This window comes from Symphalangus syndactylus, chromosome 3 (genome assembly GCF_028878055.3).
Source record: "Symphalangus syndactylus isolate Jambi chromosome 3, NHGRI_mSymSyn1-v2.1_pri, whole genome shotgun sequence".
Lineage (NCBI taxonomy): Eukaryota > Metazoa > Chordata > Mammalia > Primates > Hylobatidae > Symphalangus > Symphalangus syndactylus.
Window position 1 is genome coordinate 146,903,820 of NC_072425.2, and position 17,427 is coordinate 146,921,246.

Consider the following 17,427-nt stretch of genomic DNA (forward strand, 5'->3'; position numbering starts at 1 on the left):
CAATTAAACATGCAGTTACAATGTAGTTAAAGAAGTGCTGATGTGTATAGAAGCAAACATCCCACATTTACAATGTCAGAGAATTCTCACCAAAAAACGGTTAAGCAGGAGAGGGACGAGGAAAGAGAAAAAAGATGGTGGGGGAGAAGGTTAGAAATCCACAGAGCAACACCAGAAAAACAAAAAAAGAATTAACACAAAAGAAAGGATAGCAGTTACCTGTGGGGGAATTGAGAGGGATAAGACAGGGTACGTGGTGGTGGGCTTCAGTGGTCTTGGTAGTGTCCCTACCCTAACTGAAGGCTACATGCATGTTTTATTATTGTTGTACGTGTGTGTGTGTGTGTGTGTGTGTGTATGCATTTTATAGACTCTTCTGTGTGATACTTTTTTTTTTTTAAGAGTTCAGGCAATATTTGGCTAGAGCAAGGACAGGGAGGGAGGTGGAGGCAGCAGACAGCAGAAAGATGCAAAGGACGGCAAGCATTTTAGGTAGTTGTGACTTTATCCCTAAGGACAACGCAGAGCCACTAAAGGGTTTCAGCAGGAAATAACCCAGAAATCCAACCACCAACTCCAGGCATCTTTCCATAAATATATCAAAAACACCTCAGTCCCAATGCCCAGGATCTTCCCCTGCAAGCCTATTTTTGCCTCCATTTTATTCCTAGCATCTAACTCAGTGTCCAGCATAGAGGTGCCTAATGGAACAAGTGTTTGCTGACTACATGAGTAACATAAAGGGACTCCCCTGAAAAAGTATGCCAAGAAAACATGGATGGGAAGTATATACACCAACTGCAGTACAGTTGTTACTGTAGCTGGGAGGGAGGATCAGAGGACAGCACACTGGTGGCTTTCATTTTATCCATAATGTTTGACGTATTACCAAAGAAGAATGTGAAACAAACAAACTAAATTATCTCTTAAAACTGGGTGATGCATAGATGACTGTTTGCTATATCATGTTCCACACCTGTATATTCAAAATATGGCAAAACAAAAGAAATATATAATTAAATGAATGTTTTCACATACATAGTGGCTTGCAAATAAGCACTTAATAGGCCGGGCGCGGTGGCTCACGCTTGTAATCCCAGCACTTTGGGAGGCCGAGGCGGGCGGATCACGAGGTCAGGAGATCGAGACCACGGTGAAACCCCGTCTCTACTAAAAAATACAAAAAAAAATTAGCCGGGCGTGGTGGCGGGCGCCTGTGGTCCCAGCTACTCGGAGAGGCTGAGGCAGGAGAATGGCATGAACCAGGGAGGCGGAGCTTGCAGTGAGCCAAGATTGCGCCACTGCACTCCAGCCTGAGTGACAGAGCGAGACTCCGTCTCAAAAAAAAAAAAAAGTAAGCACTTAATAAACGGTAGCCACCTTAATGATGATGATGACGCATCTTGCCTGTGAAAGTGGACAAAAACAAGCTGGCATCCCATCCCATGGCATGTACCATTATTGAGTAGAGGGTTACCTTATGGATACAGAAAATACGTGTAGGTTTTGTTTAATGTTCCACAACATGGTAACCATTTTAAACACATATATAATTCTGCTTTTAAAATATACCTTTTAAAAATGTTTATTTATTTTCCATTACTAAGTGGTCTTATTGACATAACTGAACATAACAATGTATAACATTTATTCGTTTCCCACTGAAAGACTTCCCAGTGGAACTGTCTTCGGTAGAACATAGATCCAGGCATTAAGCATTTCCAGTGATGTTCTACGGTTGAAAAGGTAGTGGTGACCAGAACCGGAGGCCTTGTCCGTGCTTGCAATGGGACTTAATATTATCCTGCTGGGCAAAAGAAACAGCTAAGAGATACAATCGTGCCATGACTGAAAAAAGCCAGGAGCACAAAAGATGCCAGATAGCCCACTGGTTGAAAATCAGAGCAAACGACACTACCTCTCCCATGCATCAATATACTCTGAATCTAAAATAAGCCCTGGCAGCAAACTAAGAATGACAGTCTATTTCCCATGGTTTATTAAGTTTGGGCCCTGCAGATAAAGACCGCCAGAAAAGCAGCTATAGTTTAAGTGGTCTGGACATTTACTCATCTGAACATAAACAACGATCAGCTCATTCCAATTCCTGGGTCCCTACTCAGTTGTTGGGATGAGGGGAAGCATGGGGCAATCTAGGCCAAACAGAAAAGGAGTGAACTGGGGTGAACGACCCTAGGCTGTGATGGATTCCCTGAGTCACCAGGACTTAAGGCCCTACACAGAAATTCCACCGCCAGCCTTAACACCATTAGCACCACTGCAGTGGCCTCCATGGTACTCCACTGCCAATCAATCCGCAACCACAGTGTACACCCTCTTAGTGACTGCATTTTTAGACCACACATCAAATTATTAATGTAAACCAAACTACATTTAGTGATAAACATGTACTTCATAAATATCAGGGAATGAAAGTGTCTCAAACAGTTGAAAAGAACCAAACAAATAAAGGAGCCTACCCCTAAGTTTAAACCAAAAACATTTAAAAGAAATACTGCAACTATTAACTAACAGATTTACTAACACAGTAAGACACTGAGTCAGGGAGGGATTAACTGCCAAATACTTCACAGTGAAGATTAAGTACTCATAACAATCCTCTGGTTTTAGTAGAAAAGATACCCACTGATGTATTTTTTCATATTTGCTTTCCATAATTTCTTCCTATTTTTTTTTCTATTTTTAATTATTATTTCAATAGTATTGGGGGAACAGGTGGTGTCTGATTACATGGGTAAGTTCTTTAGTGGTTATTTCTGAGATTTTGGTGCGCCTATCACCCAAGCAGTGTACACTGCACCCAATGTGTAGTCTTTTACCCCTCACACCACTCCCATCCTTCCCCCCAAGTCCCCAGAGTCCATTATCATTCTTATGCCTTTGTGTCCTCAAAGCTTAGCTGCCACTTATAAGTGAGAATGATGTTTGGTTTTAAGTTACTTCGCTTAGAATAATGACCTCCAATTCCATCCAGTTTGCTGCAAATGCCATTATTTCATTCCTTTTTATGGCTGAGTAGTATTCCATGGTTAAAATACACAACCTTTTTTAATGGATGAAAATTATCTTGTTAAAAATAGGGCTTAAATCATGTTATCAAGTTATTCTGGCATGTTATTAAACATGCAGAACGTAGCTTGTTTTCTTCCTTAATCAAGATATTAAATAGACTCTAAACTTAAGAAAAAGATAAGAGATCAGGCTGCCTGCAATGTAGAAAATGAACAAAAGGGAGCACAAAAGACTGGAAATGTAGAGTGGAAAAGGTTTCCCATAACTGTTACAAGGAAGCTGACAGACAGGAAAAGGTCACAGCCATGTTACTACTCACATCCTCCAGAAGGTCCTCGGGCAGACTCACTCGGGTGCCTCCCAGGAGGCAATCCTCCATTATGCGCGTGCCATGGCCATCTCCACATGGACCAAGTTCCAGAGGATCTGTCAGCATATGGTCTAAGGAATCCATTGTTTCTTCTCCACAGGTACTCTGGACAAAGACATGCATCTTGAGACAGAAAGGCAGAAATTCCAGCGATCTAGTTGATGCTAACACTCCTCCAGGAAAACATTCAACCTCCAGCCGGTTCTTACACCTTATCCTTGCACCCTAATTACAGCTAAACAGCTCTCCTCCCTCCCTCTCACCACAGCATTCCCATTGGAATTTTCAAGTCTTATCTAGAAGAGCTCTTTTCTCAGAATGCTTCTACAGTAACTCCTAAATTCATAAATTTCATATGCCTTCATTTTACAGATGAGTAAAACGAGACTGAGATTAAATGATTAACAGATCACAATCTATAATTTACACTTCCCAGACCAATAATCACTCTCCCACAGTGTAATTTCTGTAACAACTGTTTTTTAGCAATTAATTCTTTGTTGTTGGCTGGGTGCAGTAACTCACACCTACAATCTCAGTACTGTGGGAGGTCAACGCGGGCAGTCCCCTTGAATCCAGGAGTTTGAGACCAGCCTAGGAAACATGGCAAAACCCCTTCTCTCCGAAAAAAAAAAAAAAATCAGCCAGGCGTTGTGCACGCCTGTAGTCCCAGCTACTCAGGAGGTTGAGATGGGAGGATCGCTTGAACACGAGAGGCAGAGGGTGCAATGAGCCATGATCACGCTACTGCACTCCAGCCTGAGCAACAGAGACCCCGTCTCAAAAAAAAAAGAAAGAAAAAAAGAAAGAATATTCTTTGTTGTTCTTTCACACAAAAGAAAATTTGCTGAAAATCAACATACACTAGTAAGATGCAAATGCTAACGGTCACTTTATGAGGGCCTATTAAAAGCCAGGCCTTTCACATATCTCATTTAATTCCTACAACTGTGCAAAGTAAGGTCATGGGTTATTACATCGGAATTAAAATTGAAAATCAGAGTAGGTCAGTAACTTGCCCAACCCAAGGCAGTACTGAAACTCAGGTCTACCTGCCTGCAAAAACCCATGTGCTTAATGCTACACACAATACCTCTTGTATAACCTCGCAACATTTAAATAATGAAAACGAAACTTACTGATACGACTTTATTAGTCCACATAAATTCCTGAGGTTCCACACACCTGACCATAACCACCAGTAAAGTCAATGGCCCATCTGCCTTTAGTTGGTCCTTCTGATCCGTATAGTCATGTAAATTAATGCTACTTTTCTCCTTCCTGTAATAACTGAACACTGCTGATCACTGTTAGAAAACTACATACCACAACATTTTCAGACTGATGGCTAGGATTAGGTGTCAAGTTGACAGCACAGGACTGCACAATGCTAACAGGACCACAGGGAGCTTAAACTCAATCACTCTACCAACATTTACTAAATCCATCCTTTCCAGCTCCTATTCCTACGAAGTGGGCTAAAAAGCACACTAAAATGAAAAGAAAAAAGGATGTTAACAGTCAAAACACCAGAATTCCAGCCAAGGCCTGCCACTAATTCCCAATAACATTCCACAAATCTTACCACGCCAGGTATCAATTTCCTTATTTGATGAAGGGAAGCTGGACCAGGTCCTCCCTCCCGTTATTTCCAATTCTGGAATCCTGCAATGAATAATCTCTAGATGAGTGACAGTGTGAATTATGTAATACAGGTACTTTTCTTTTCCAAAATTCTCCAGTGATAAAGAACAGATCTATAATAACTACATGTGAAATGAAGCATGTTCCACTAAATTATTTCACGCTCCCCTGAAGAGATTTCAGATCCATGTAAAGATACAGCAGAAACTTTAGTGTTGAGTCAAACCAGGTGGGTGGTCCCCAAGCAACTGTGCCCCCTCATCACCCTTCAGCACATGGTGAAATGACATCCTGTTCATGCCTATGCCTAAATAAGTGAAGCGGGTGAGACGGCACATAGCATATGAGTTTAACAAAACTTCAAAATAGCAAAACAAAAATTGCAGAAGCAACCTGATGCTCAGAATAAAACCGTCTTAACAGAACTGGCACAGAACAGACTATCAACTGCAAAGTCAGTGTCCCACCTGCCTCTTAGGAGGTCTCTATACAACTTGCTCACAGGTTTCTTCAGTGACGGTGCATGTCTAGCTAAATTTAATCCAGTCCAGTGACAACCTTTGCACTGCCACTATTCTGAACAGAATCTCAAAATACCAAAACCAGGCAGCTGCCAGGGAGTTGGACCCCGGAAGCCACGGATTTCCAGATCTTGAGGCGTTCTGAACCTCTTCACTAGACCACGAAGCCCTCTCATCACTGGCTTTTCCTCAGCACCTGGTCTAACTTTCCCCGCTGGACCCTCCCCAACGCAGAAGCTAAACCTTCGGGTCCTTCCGGAACAACCGCCGGCTCCAAACCCGTCAACTATGCAGCAAATCCCCCTCCGGTGCCAGCCCGGCTGGCCCAAGGCCCGGGTCCAAGCCTCAGAACTGCACGGCTCGGCCCCGCCCCTCCCCCACGCCGTGCCTAACCCTAACCCCCAGCCTCACGCGCCGCACCGCTCCCCACGCCCCGCTCCCGCTCCCCACGCCCACAGGGGCAGCGACCTCGCGGACCCAGCCGCCCGCTCCCGCTCCCTCCACACCCACGAGACACTTTAACCCTTTCGCCGCCCCTTGCCCGCCCTCACCTGAACCGCGGGCGCCGGCCCCCTAACCCGCAGCCCTTCTCCGGCCGCGGGCTCCCGGACGCGCTCGCTCCCGCAAGGAGTCTGGGTGCGCGCACGCTCTGGGCCTGAGCGGCGGAAGGGGCGGGGCAGCGCGGGGCGGGGCCTGGGGGTGCCGGGGCGGGGTCACAGCGGGCGGGTCCTGGAGCGGCGCGGGCGAGCATAAGGGTCGGCGAGGGTGCCTGCGCGCGGCTGGGCCTGGGAATGCAGGTTCCAGCCCGCTTGCGCGTCTCACCTGATTTAGGAGCTTCCAGAGGCCCCAGACGGTGCCTGTCTTTGCCTGACCGCGAATCAAAGTTCCATAGCCCATGAGCGAAGGCACGTCTATTAGCTGACGTTTGCAGAGAGCATACCCTGCCCCAGGCCCTATGCTAAGCATTTCCTACCCACCGTCTTTGTGCTGCAGGCCTGTGAGCTATGCGCTATTAGTGCCCATTTTACAGTTGAGGACATGAGTAGAACGCGACCTCAGCCTGTGCCTCCGAGTTCCTTCATTCCTCCTTCCCGTCCCTGGGCCCTCGATGTCCAGAAAGAAAGTAAACATGTCGAAGGATCACATCTTAAGTTAAACTCCATCATTTTCGTCTTGTTAGATATCAAGGCCGCTTTCCTCTTATTCACTGGGTTTTGCTTAGTACGGCTTCACACTACTTATTCCAGGTACTCCCAGCAGTGGCGCAGAGACCATCCTCAGTTCTGTGTGTGGATGGAACCAGACAAGCCGGCCGGCCGAGCTAATGTTCTTCCCTTCCTGGAAAAAAGTGGTTTCCAAACAACCCGATCTCTGTTCCTCTACTGGTTCCACAAATGCCCTAAGTTCCTGTTACACTGTTGAGAGGCTCCTGAATTAGAAACGATCGAGTATAAATGGCAGTGGACTATCACTCCATAGTTGTCACCGATATTTCCCTTACCTTGAGATTGTGACAAGACCAGAAAGAGAAAAAGAGTAAAAACAATGTAAACTATAATTTTTGATAGACTTTGTTTTTTAAAAGCAGTTTAAAGTTAACAACAAAATTGAGCAGAAAGATAGAGATTTTCCAAATACTCCCCGCCCCACCTCCCCACAAGCATCGCCTTCCCTTTATCAACATCCCCTACCAGAGTGGTACATTTCTTAGAACTGATGAACCCGCCCCGGCCTGGTGGCTCACGCCTGTAATCCCAACACTATGGGAGGCCGAGGCGGGAGGATCCCGAGGTCAGCAGATCGAGACCATCCTGGCCAACATGGTGAAACCCCGTCTCTACTAAAAATACAAAAATTAGCCGGGCGTGGTGGCGGGCACCTGTAGGCCCAGCTACTCGGGAGGCTGAGGCAGGAGAATTGCTTGAACCGGGGAGGTGGAGGTTGCAGTGAGCCGAGATTGAGCCATTGCACTCCAGCCTGTCGACAGAGCGAGACAGAGCGAGACTCCATCTCAAACAAACAAACAAAATAACTGATGAAACTACATTGATACATCATTACCCACCATCACAGTATAATGCAGAGTAATTTCACTGTCTTAAAAATCATCTGTGCTCTGCATATTCATCTCTCCCTCTCCTCTACCCCTGGCAACCGCTGACCTTTTTGTCTGCATAGTTTTGCCTTTTTCCAGAGTGTCACCTAGTTGGAATGACGTAGTATGCAGCCGTTTCGGATTGGCTTCTTTCACGTAGTAACAGGCATTGAAGTTTCCTCCATGTCTTTTCATGGCTTGATAGCTCCTATTTCTTTTTAGTGCTGAATAATATTCCATTGTGTTGATATATCACAGTTTTATCTATTCGCTTACTGAAGGAGATCTTCATTGTTTCCAGGTTTTGGCAATTATGAATCAAGCCAATTGCCAAATTACCTTCCAAAGCAGCTATACCCATTTTGCACTCACACCAGCAATGAATGAGAATTCCTGTTGCTTCTCATCCTCACTAGCACTTGGTATTGTCAGTATTCTGAATTTTGGCCATTCCAATAGCTCCATAGGGGTATCTCGTATTGTTTTTTGTTTTTAATTTTTATTTTTTGTAGAGATGGAGTTTCGCTATGTTGCCCAGGCTGGTCCCCAACTCCTGGGCTCAAGCAATCCACCCACCCCACCCTCCCAAAGTGCTGGAATTACAGACATGAGCCACTGCACCTGGTCTCATATTGTTTTAATTTGCATTTCCCTGATGATGTAAGATGTAGAGCCTCTTTCACATGCTTATTTACCATCTTTATATATTTTTTACTGAAGTGTCTCTTAAGGACTTTGGCCCATTTTTTAGTTTTCATATTGTTGAGTTTTCATTGTTCTTTGTATATTTTAGATAACAGTCCTTTATCAGGTATGTCTTTTCCAAATATTTTCTCCCAGTCCGTGGATTATCTTTTCATTCTCCAAACAGTCTCTCTCTCTCAGGGCAGAAGTTTTAAATTTTAATAAATTCCAGGCTACCAATTATTTCTTCGTGCCTTTGGTGTTACATCTAAAAAGTCATCACAAAACCCAAAGTCATCTAGGTTGTCTCCCGTGTTATCTTCTAGTTTTATAGTTTTGCATTTTACATTTAGGTCTATAATCCGTTTTGAGTTACTTTTTGTGAAGGGTGTAAGGTCTGTGTCTAGATTCATTTTTTGCATGTGGATCCCCATATGTTCCAGCATCCTTTTTTTTTTTTTTTTGAGACAGGGTCTCACTCTGTTACCAGGGCTGCAGTGCAGTGGTGCGATCTCAGCTCACTGCACCCTCCGCCTCCCAGGCTCAAGCAATCCTCCTGTCTCCGCCTCCCAGGTAGCTGGGATTATAGGCATGCGCCACCACACGCAGCTAATTTTGAGGTGTTTTTTTGTTTGTTTTGTAGAGATGGGATTTTGCCATGTTGCCCAAGCTGATCTCAAACTCCTGGACTCAAGTAATCCACCCACCTTGACCTCCCAAAGTGCTGGGATTACAGGCATGAGCCACTATGCCTGGCCTGCAGCACCATTTCTTCTTCTTGAAAAGACTATCACTTCTACATTGCCTTTGCTCCTTTGTCAAAGATCTCTTGACTCTATTTATCTGGGTCTACTTCTGGGCTCTCTATACTGTTACATTGTTCTACTTGTCTTCCACCAGTACCACATTGTCTTGAATACTGTAGCTGTAGATTAAGTCTTCAAGTCTGGTACTGCCAGTCTTCCAATTTTGTTGTTCTCCTTTAATAATGTGCTGGCTATTCAGGGTCTTTTGCCTCTCCATATAAACTCCAGAGTCAGTCTGTTGATATCCACTAAGTAACCTTCTGGGATTTTGAATGAGATGACATTGAATCTGTAGATAAAATTGGGAAAACCTGACATCTTGACAATATTAAGTAATCTTATCCATGAATACTTTCATTTATTTAGTTCATTGATTTCTTTCATCAGATTTGTAGTTTTCACCATATAGATATTGTGCATATTTTGTTAGATGTGTACCTAAGTATTTCATTTTGGGGTGTGCTAATGTGAATGGTATTGTGTTTTTCATTTCAATTTCCACTTGTCCATTGCTGGTATATAGGAATGTGATTGGCTTTTTAAAATTAATGTTATACCCTTCAACCTTGCTATAATTGCTTATTAGTTCCAGGATTTTTTTTTATTCTTGGCCGGACATGGTGGCTCACACCTGTAATCCCAGCACTTTGGGAGGCCAAGGCAGGTGGATCACTGCAGGTCAGGAGTTCAAGACCAGCCTGGCTGACATGGTGAAACCCTGTCTCTACTAAAAATACAAAAATTAGCAGGGCATGGTGGCGGGTGCCTGTAATCCCAGCTACTCGGGAGGCTGAGGCAGGAGAATTACTAGAATCCAGGAGGCAGAGCTTTCTATGAGCCGAGACTGCACCATTGCATTCCAGCCTAGGTGACAGAACAAGACTCTGTCTCAAAAAATTAAATTAACCTTACACCCTGCAGCCTTGCTATAATTCCTTATTAGTTCAGTATTTTTTTAAATCTTTTGGATTTTTGTCATCTGTGAACAGAGACAGTTTTATTTTTTCTTGCCAATCTGTATGCCTATTTGTTTGTTTTTTTCCTGTCTCGTTGCATTAGCTAGGACTACCAGTACAATGGTAAAAAGCAGTGGTGAGAAGGAACATCCTTGCCTGGTTCCTGATATTAGCAGGAAAGCTTTGAGTTTCTCACCATTAAGTATGATGTTTGTTGTAGGGTTTTTGTGGATCTTCTTTATCAAGCAGAAAAAGTGCCCTTCTATTCCTAGTTTGAGAGTTTTTATTATACGTAGGTTTCAGAGTTTTGTCAAATGTTTTTGTGTCCATTGATATGATCATGTGGTATTTCTTCTTAACCTGTTGATATGATGTTTTACATTAAATTGTTCTCAAATGTTGAACCAGGCTTGCATATCTGGGATAAATCCCACATGGTTGTGGTGTATAATTGTTTTATACACTATTGAGGACTTTTGCATCAATGTTCTTGAGCTATATAGGTCTGTACTTTTTCTTGTAATGTCTTTGTCTGACAATCTCTTTTAACTGGTGCATTTGAACATTGATGTTCAAAGTAATTATTGATATATTTGGATTAATACTGACTATATTTGTTCCTGTTTTCCATGTGTTCCCTCGTTCTTTGCTCCTATATTTGTCTTCTACTCCTTTTCTGCCTTTTGTGTTTTCGGGATGGGGTCTCACTCTGTCACCCAGGCTGGAGTGCAGTGGCACAATATAGCTCACTGCAGTCTCAAAGTCTGGCGCTCAAGTGATCTTCTTGCCTCAGCCTCCTAAGTAGCTAGGATTATAGGCACATGTCACCACGCCCTGCTAATATATATTTTTATTTTCTTTAAAGACAGTCTCACTATGTTGCCTGGGCTGGTGTTGAACTCCTGGCTCTAAGTGATCCTCCCACCTCAACCTTCCAAAGTGCTAGGATTACAGGTGTGAGGCACCACACCCGGACTCTTTTGTGGTTCTAATTGAACATTTTATATGATTCTATTTTCTCATTTTCCTTACTTTCTTAGAGTATCAGCAATACTTTTTTTTTTTTTTTACTTTGTAGTGGTTGCTGTAGAGTTTGCAAAATACATTCGCAATTAATCCAAGTACATTTTCACATAACACTATCCCACTTCATTGATAGTGTGCATATCTTTTTTTTTTTTTTTTTTGAGATGGAGTTTTGCTCTTGTTGCCCAGGCTGGAGTGCCATGGCGTGATCTCGGCTCACCACAACCTCTGCCTCCCGGGTTCAAGAGATTCTCCTGCCTCAGCCTCCCAAGTAGCTGGGGTTACAGGCATGCACCACCACGCCCGGCTAATTTTGTATTTTTAGAGACGGGTTTCTCCATGTTTGTCAGGCTGGTCTCGAACTCCCGACCTCAGGTGATCTGCCCGCCTTGGCCTCCCAAAGTGCTGGGATTACAGGTGTGAGCCACCGCACCCGGCCATAGTGTGCCTATCTTATAACAAAATAATCCTAATTCCTCCCTCCCATCCCTTATATCATTGCCGTCATTCGTTTCACTTACATGTGAACATATATACAGATATATTAGTATATATCATTGCTATTATTTTGAACAAACTGTCATGTTTCAGATCAATGAAGAGGCAAGGCACAATGGCTCATGCCTGTAATCCCAGCACTTTGAGAGGCTGAGATGGGTGGATCGCTTGAGCCCAATAATTCAAGACCAGCCTTGGCAATATGGCGAAACCCCATCTCTACTAAAATAAATACAAAAAATGAGCCAGGTGTGGTGGCATGTGCCTGTAGTCCCAGCTACTCAGGAGACTGAGGTGGGAGAATCGCTTGAGCCAGGGGGATTGAGGCTGCCATGAGCTCTGATTGCACCACTGCACTCCAGCCTGGGCGACAGAGTGAAACCCTGTCTCAAAAAAGTAAAAAGAAAAATAAATCAATGAAGAATAAGAAAAAGCAAGACTTTTCTTTTACCTTCAGTTATTAAAGGTAATAATGATGTTCTTTATGTAGATCTGAGGTTCTGACTTTTATCATTTTTCTTCTCTCTGAAAAACTTATCTTAACATTCTTTCCAAGGCAGGTCTACTGGCAACAAATCCCCTTCACTTTTGGGGGATATTTCCATGAGCTACAGCATTCTAGGTGAGACATTGCTTTTTTCTCTCAACACCTTAAACATTTCATTCCACTCTCTCCTTGTGTGCACAGTTTCTGAAGAAAAGTCATTTTTTGTTCGTTTTTTGGTTTTGAAGGATTTTTTGTCCTGTGTGTCCTCTGAGCTTCCTGGATCTGTGGTTTCATGTTCCATATTGATTTGGGGAAATGATCAATCATTATTGCTTCAGATATTTCTTCTGTTCCTTTCTCTGTCTTTTTCTAGTGTTCCCATGAGGCATAGTTATACCTTTTTTTCATCATCTCACAGTTTTTGGATATTGTTTGTCTTTCAGTTATAGAGGTTTCTATTGAGATATCCTCAAGCTCAGCAATTCTTTCCTAAGGTGTCTAGTCTACCATTTAGCCTCTCAGAGCTACTCTTCATGTGGTTTTTTTTTTTTTTTTTTTGAGGTGGAGTCTTGCTCTGTGACCCAGGCTGGAGTGCAGAGGCGCAATCTTGGCTCTCTGCAACCTCCACCTCCTGGGTTCAAGCGATTCTCCCACTTCAGCCTCCCGAGTAGCTGGGATTACAGGCACCCACCACCACGCCTGGCAATTTTTGTATTTTTACTAGAAGCAGGGTTACACCATGTTGGCCAGGCTGGTCTTGAACTCCTCACCTCAAAGGATCCAGCCACTTCAGCCTCCCAAAGTGCTGGGTTTACAGGCATGAGCTGCAGTGCCCAGCCTACTCTTAATTTTTTATCTCTAGCATTTTAGCTCATTCTTAGGGTTTCCATCTCTCTCCTTACATTGTTTGTTATTGCTTGTTGTCTACTTTCTCTAGTAGAGCCCTTTTCATATTAATCACAGTTGTTTTAAATTCCCAGTCTGCGAATTCCAACGTCTCAGCCATATCTAATTCTGGGTCTGATGTTTGCTCTCTTTCTTCAGACTTGTGTCTTTCGCCTCTTAGTATGCCCTGTAATGTTTTTCTTGATAGTTGGTCATGATGCGCCAGGTAAAGAGAATTTCTGCAAGTAGGCCTTTAGCAATGTGGTGGAAAGGTGTTGGGGTTGGGGAAGCATTCTGTATTGCTAAAGGAGGCCTCAGTCTTCTGGTGAGCCTGTGCCTCTGGACTGTGATCTTCACGAGTGCTACTCGGTTATCCCCTCTTAGATGAGGGACGATGGCTAGAATGGGCTGGGGCTATTTGCCTTCCTCCAGGTGACTGAGGTTCTGCTGTAACTTCAGCAGGTTAGGTGCTTGTTATAATAGAAAGATCAGAAAGCTCTGGAGTATTTCAAAATGGTTCCTTCTCCCCTTCCTCTGCTGGAAGCATGAGGGGATTTTTCTCTAAATTTCACTGTGAGAACCTAGTCAAGCTCCCGGGGATAAAACTCACAAAAGTGTGGGTCTCCCTTGACCCCCCCTCCAGTGACTGAGTTCCCTGGAGTTTTTAACCTCTCAGATTTCTCCACGCTGAGCCTGTAATAATTCATCAAATATAGTTCAAGTTTTCCTACCCTGGTGCTAGTTCTCACAGAGGTTATTGCTCGTGGATTTTTTTCTCACGGGTTTCTGTTCTATAAGCTATGATTCTCTGTATTTGCCTCTTTGTCTTTCCAATTTTGGGGACAGCAGTTTGTCCTGTGAGCTCAACTTTCCCACGGATCTAAGGAGAGACGTTGATCTTTCCATTTGCTCAGCTTCTTACTTATTGCTAGGATGGAGAGACAACTTCCAAGCTTCCTGCAAGCCACGCTGGAAACCAAAAGTTGCAATTCTTAAAAGAAAAAAAACAGCTCTTGTAGCTTCACACATACAAACAAACATGTTTATTAAAAAATATATTTATTAATTTTTACACCTGCTGCATAGCACAAGACTATTAACACTATAACTCACTGAATGTACAATAAATGTTCACATTTAAATAACAGGATAGGGTCAACATTTTCAACCAGTGGGTCAGCTTTAGCATCTCATGAAGTGCTTTTTAGACCTAGATACCTTAAGAGTTTTTTTGAAAGGATGCTTCCAAATCAGAAAACAAGAAGATCAAAACAATAGGTTTTTCCAGAATAACAGGAATTTTACATGATGAAATGTCTATTTCTGTCAGTACAAATCAACAATAAAAACAAAATCTACATCCAACCTACTCCAAAACACTCACCCTGCACTGAATGAAGTCTACAGTGTCAATGTGTCTTGAGAGAGGCCACAGTATCCACACTGGCTACACACGTTTTCCAAATTAAGTTTTCTGATGGCTCATCATCTGCCATCTCTTCAAATCCAGGTCCTTTAAAAAATCTATGACCTTGGAATGAATGTGCAGAACACCTGATTTGAAAGCCATGTGACTTGCCTCGACTGCCATCCGCATCTCTGGCTGATAACATACAAATTAGTTTTAGAGTCTTTATTTCACTTAAGGACCAAAGAAGAAGAAGAAGACGAAGAAGAAAACTTAGAAGGGAAAGCAACAAAGAGGTCCTTCCACAACGTTTTCCTCTGTGTATTTTAAAACTTAAAACAACTGCCATAAAATGAACATTCCATTCAGTGATTCTTTTCAGTTTTCCAGTAAGTTATTCCTGAGGGGAGGGGAGATACCTTACAGCTCAAATTAAAAAGAACGTAACAGGGCCAAATTTAAGTTATAAAAGCTAAAACTGAACCTTTAGAAAATTCTACTAGTCTTCCCCTAGAAAGTCTTTCTAGACCAGACACGAGGATATTCGTAATCATTACACTGTGGGACTTAGGGAACCCGAGCCTGTATTTTGTAATGCAGGGTCAATATTTTCTGTTGAATACCTTTGTCACAAAGAGAGTCCATTTTCAGTTTCCATATATTTATGAAGTAACTTTCTCAAGTTCTCTTAGTACTCAAACATTGGGGAACAACTACATGAATGCAGTCTCAGAAATAAAGTGCGAAATCTACGTATCAATAAAGTTCTTTTAACAGAATTGTTCACTTTTCAGAAAAGTGTCTTTATCATGAAGAAGCTACTCTACTTAATTTATAGAACCAGTTTTTACCCAGAAATGTAAATTAGTTAACTTCATTTGAAATGAAGTAAGGTCTTTCTGTTCTGGAGTAGTAAATTCTACTATGCAATAATTATTCTGAAAATGTGTTAGCATGTCACAAAAAGTTAAAATATATACTGATTTTTTAATGCCCAACTAATAGTATATTCATAAAGACTAGATTTCTTCCAGATCCCTTATAACTACCTTAATTATTATAAATGGCCCCCACCTTTTAATTTTTTCCCTAAGTGTGAAGTTGATCATCTTATTAAAAGGTCTAGATGAGTCACAACATGTTTAAAGTTAAAAATGTTAAGAAATAAGAAATGCCACCTTCCCATCCAACTTTAAAGAATGTTCATTTTAAGACAGTATTAAAAGTAATAAAATACACTGAACATGTCAGCAAGAGTTAAATGTACACGTGGTAAGAACAAGGAATATATCCTTTCCCAATGAATGATAAGTGGATCCTGCAAGGCAGAACAAAATTGCAATACTTTCTCTCTCTCTCTCAATAGTTTTGGTAATTTTTCTTGGTACCAATATCTCCGTCTTACCACCACCACAACTAGAGAATGGGAGGAAAATCTTTAATGTAGGGGATTAGATTCTGCTGACATCAAGCAGCCTTTTCTCTTTCAGGTAGTCCACCTTTGTGAAATAATGAGGAACTATCAGAACATGAGCTTCTGACCTAATCCACTGAGGACCAGCATCTGTGGAAAACACTACCAACAGCCCAACAATCGTTTTCTAAAATAGGGAAGTTAAAAAAAATCAGCAAGAAAAATTTAGATGACAGTTTTTGCTTCAGAACATCACTGTCAAACTTTTGTTTCATCATTTTAATTTTGTTATTCAGCAGGCTCCCTTTGTTAAATTACTGAAAACTATAACAAGATAAAACAGTTCAGAGCTAATACACACCCACAAAATGCCCCTTCTCCTTCAGTGCCATGGCTTGGAATAAGAAGCCCAGTAACCATGGACTTGGCACATCCTGTCTCCACCTTTGGTATGAACACAATACGCCACTTAATATTTCCACAAAGGAAAAGTAAGGCTCGTCAGTATGTTAAAAGACCAACTCAAGAGCAAGGCAAATTCTCGCCATCTCAAAATCTACTTTCCCCTCAAAGATCTCTGTTCCATGGCAAAAACCTAGGGTTTGAAGAGTCAGTTTGATAAAGATGACCTTGGCAAAATAAACCCCAGTGTATGGATGAGAGACAAAACTGTGGTTTCCAAACTCTTGAGTGAATAATAAATCTTACAAAAGAGCTCTAAGTGTCAGAGCTTTCAGACTTATGAGAACAGACATGAGGTGGGTGCTGGCTTTGAGCTCCAGGGTGGAAGTCATGGTTTGGTGATGTGCACTTCGCTGCTTCCGTTCCCATTGGTGGTGGTGGTGATGATGTACTGTGTGGTCTGCTGTTGGCTGGTGGTCTGGGGGTCCAAGGAGTCACTGTGTGCAGATGGCTGGACCTGGACTCCACCAGAGAGGGCAGAATTTTGCTTTTCTTCCAATTCTGGTTGACTTTCTGATAACACATAATGACTCTAGAGGAAGAAGAAAAGGATCTTTAAAAACTGGGGCCTTAAAGGGAGGGTGAAGCTACTGGGGAAGGAGAGAGATGCAAAGAAATGTCACAAAGGACCCAAAATAGGCATCTATGAGAGAGGCTTTGCCTAGGTCCTTTAGAGAGGGCAGATCAGTCACAATAATTGACCACAAAGGTAAGCTCCTTAAAGGAGCACCTTAGCAGTTTCACCAAATGATAGAATGAACAACTTCAGGTACAGTAATTTGCATCATGGTGGTAACATACATGGCAAAGAAAATGTGCTGTTGTAATGCTCCTAATAATTTACAAATTCAGAAAAGATAGTTAACTGTCCATTCGATCTTAAAATTAATACAGAATGGATCCAAGAAGAGATATTTAAAGTCCCCTTGAAGAGGGAGAATGACTCTGAAGACAGGTAGTCAAGTCAACGGTTCTCCGACTTCAGAATTTCAAAAGACCAGCAAAACTAAAAAAAAATAATAAATGGAGGCCAGGCATGGTGGCTCACGCCTGTAATCCCAGCACTTTGGGAGGCCAAGGTGGGCGGATCACCTGAGGTCAGGAGTTCGAGACCAGCCTGACCAACATGAAGAAACCC

At 42.5% G+C, this 17,427-nt stretch overlaps 2 protein-coding genes across 23 annotated transcripts in view; both read right to left on the bottom strand.

The window, feature by feature from the left end:
- The window catches only part of NFRKB (nuclear factor related to kappaB binding protein), a 36,159-nt gene extending 29,947 nt beyond the window's left edge, over window positions 1–6,212 (bottom strand). For 2 of the 11 annotated variants that reach the window (XM_055273723.2, XM_055273725.2), the window contains exon 1: window positions 3,353–3,526. In XM_055273723.2, the coding sequence (XP_055129698.1) occupies window positions 3,353–3,526 (174 nt within the window). Of the gene's footprint in view, window positions 1–3,352; window positions 3,527–3,928; window positions 4,044–4,542; window positions 4,939–4,988; window positions 5,483–6,119 lie in introns of those variants that run through there. The other 9 variants (XM_055273728.2, XM_063635654.1, XM_063635656.1 and 6 more) reach the window with 9 other exon arrangements.
- Window positions 6,213–14,045: 7,833 nt separating this feature from the next.
- Window positions 14,046–17,427, bottom strand: part of PRDM10 (PR/SET domain 10) — a 110,712-nt gene continuing 107,330 nt past the window's right edge. For all 12 annotated transcript variants that reach the window (XM_055273740.2, XM_063635660.1, XM_055273734.2 and 9 more), the window contains one exon: window positions 14,046–16,821. In XM_055273740.2, the coding sequence (XP_055129715.1) occupies window positions 16,618–16,821 (204 nt within the window). In that variant the 3' untranslated portion in view covers window positions 14,046–16,617. The remainder of the gene's footprint in view (window positions 16,822–17,427) is intronic.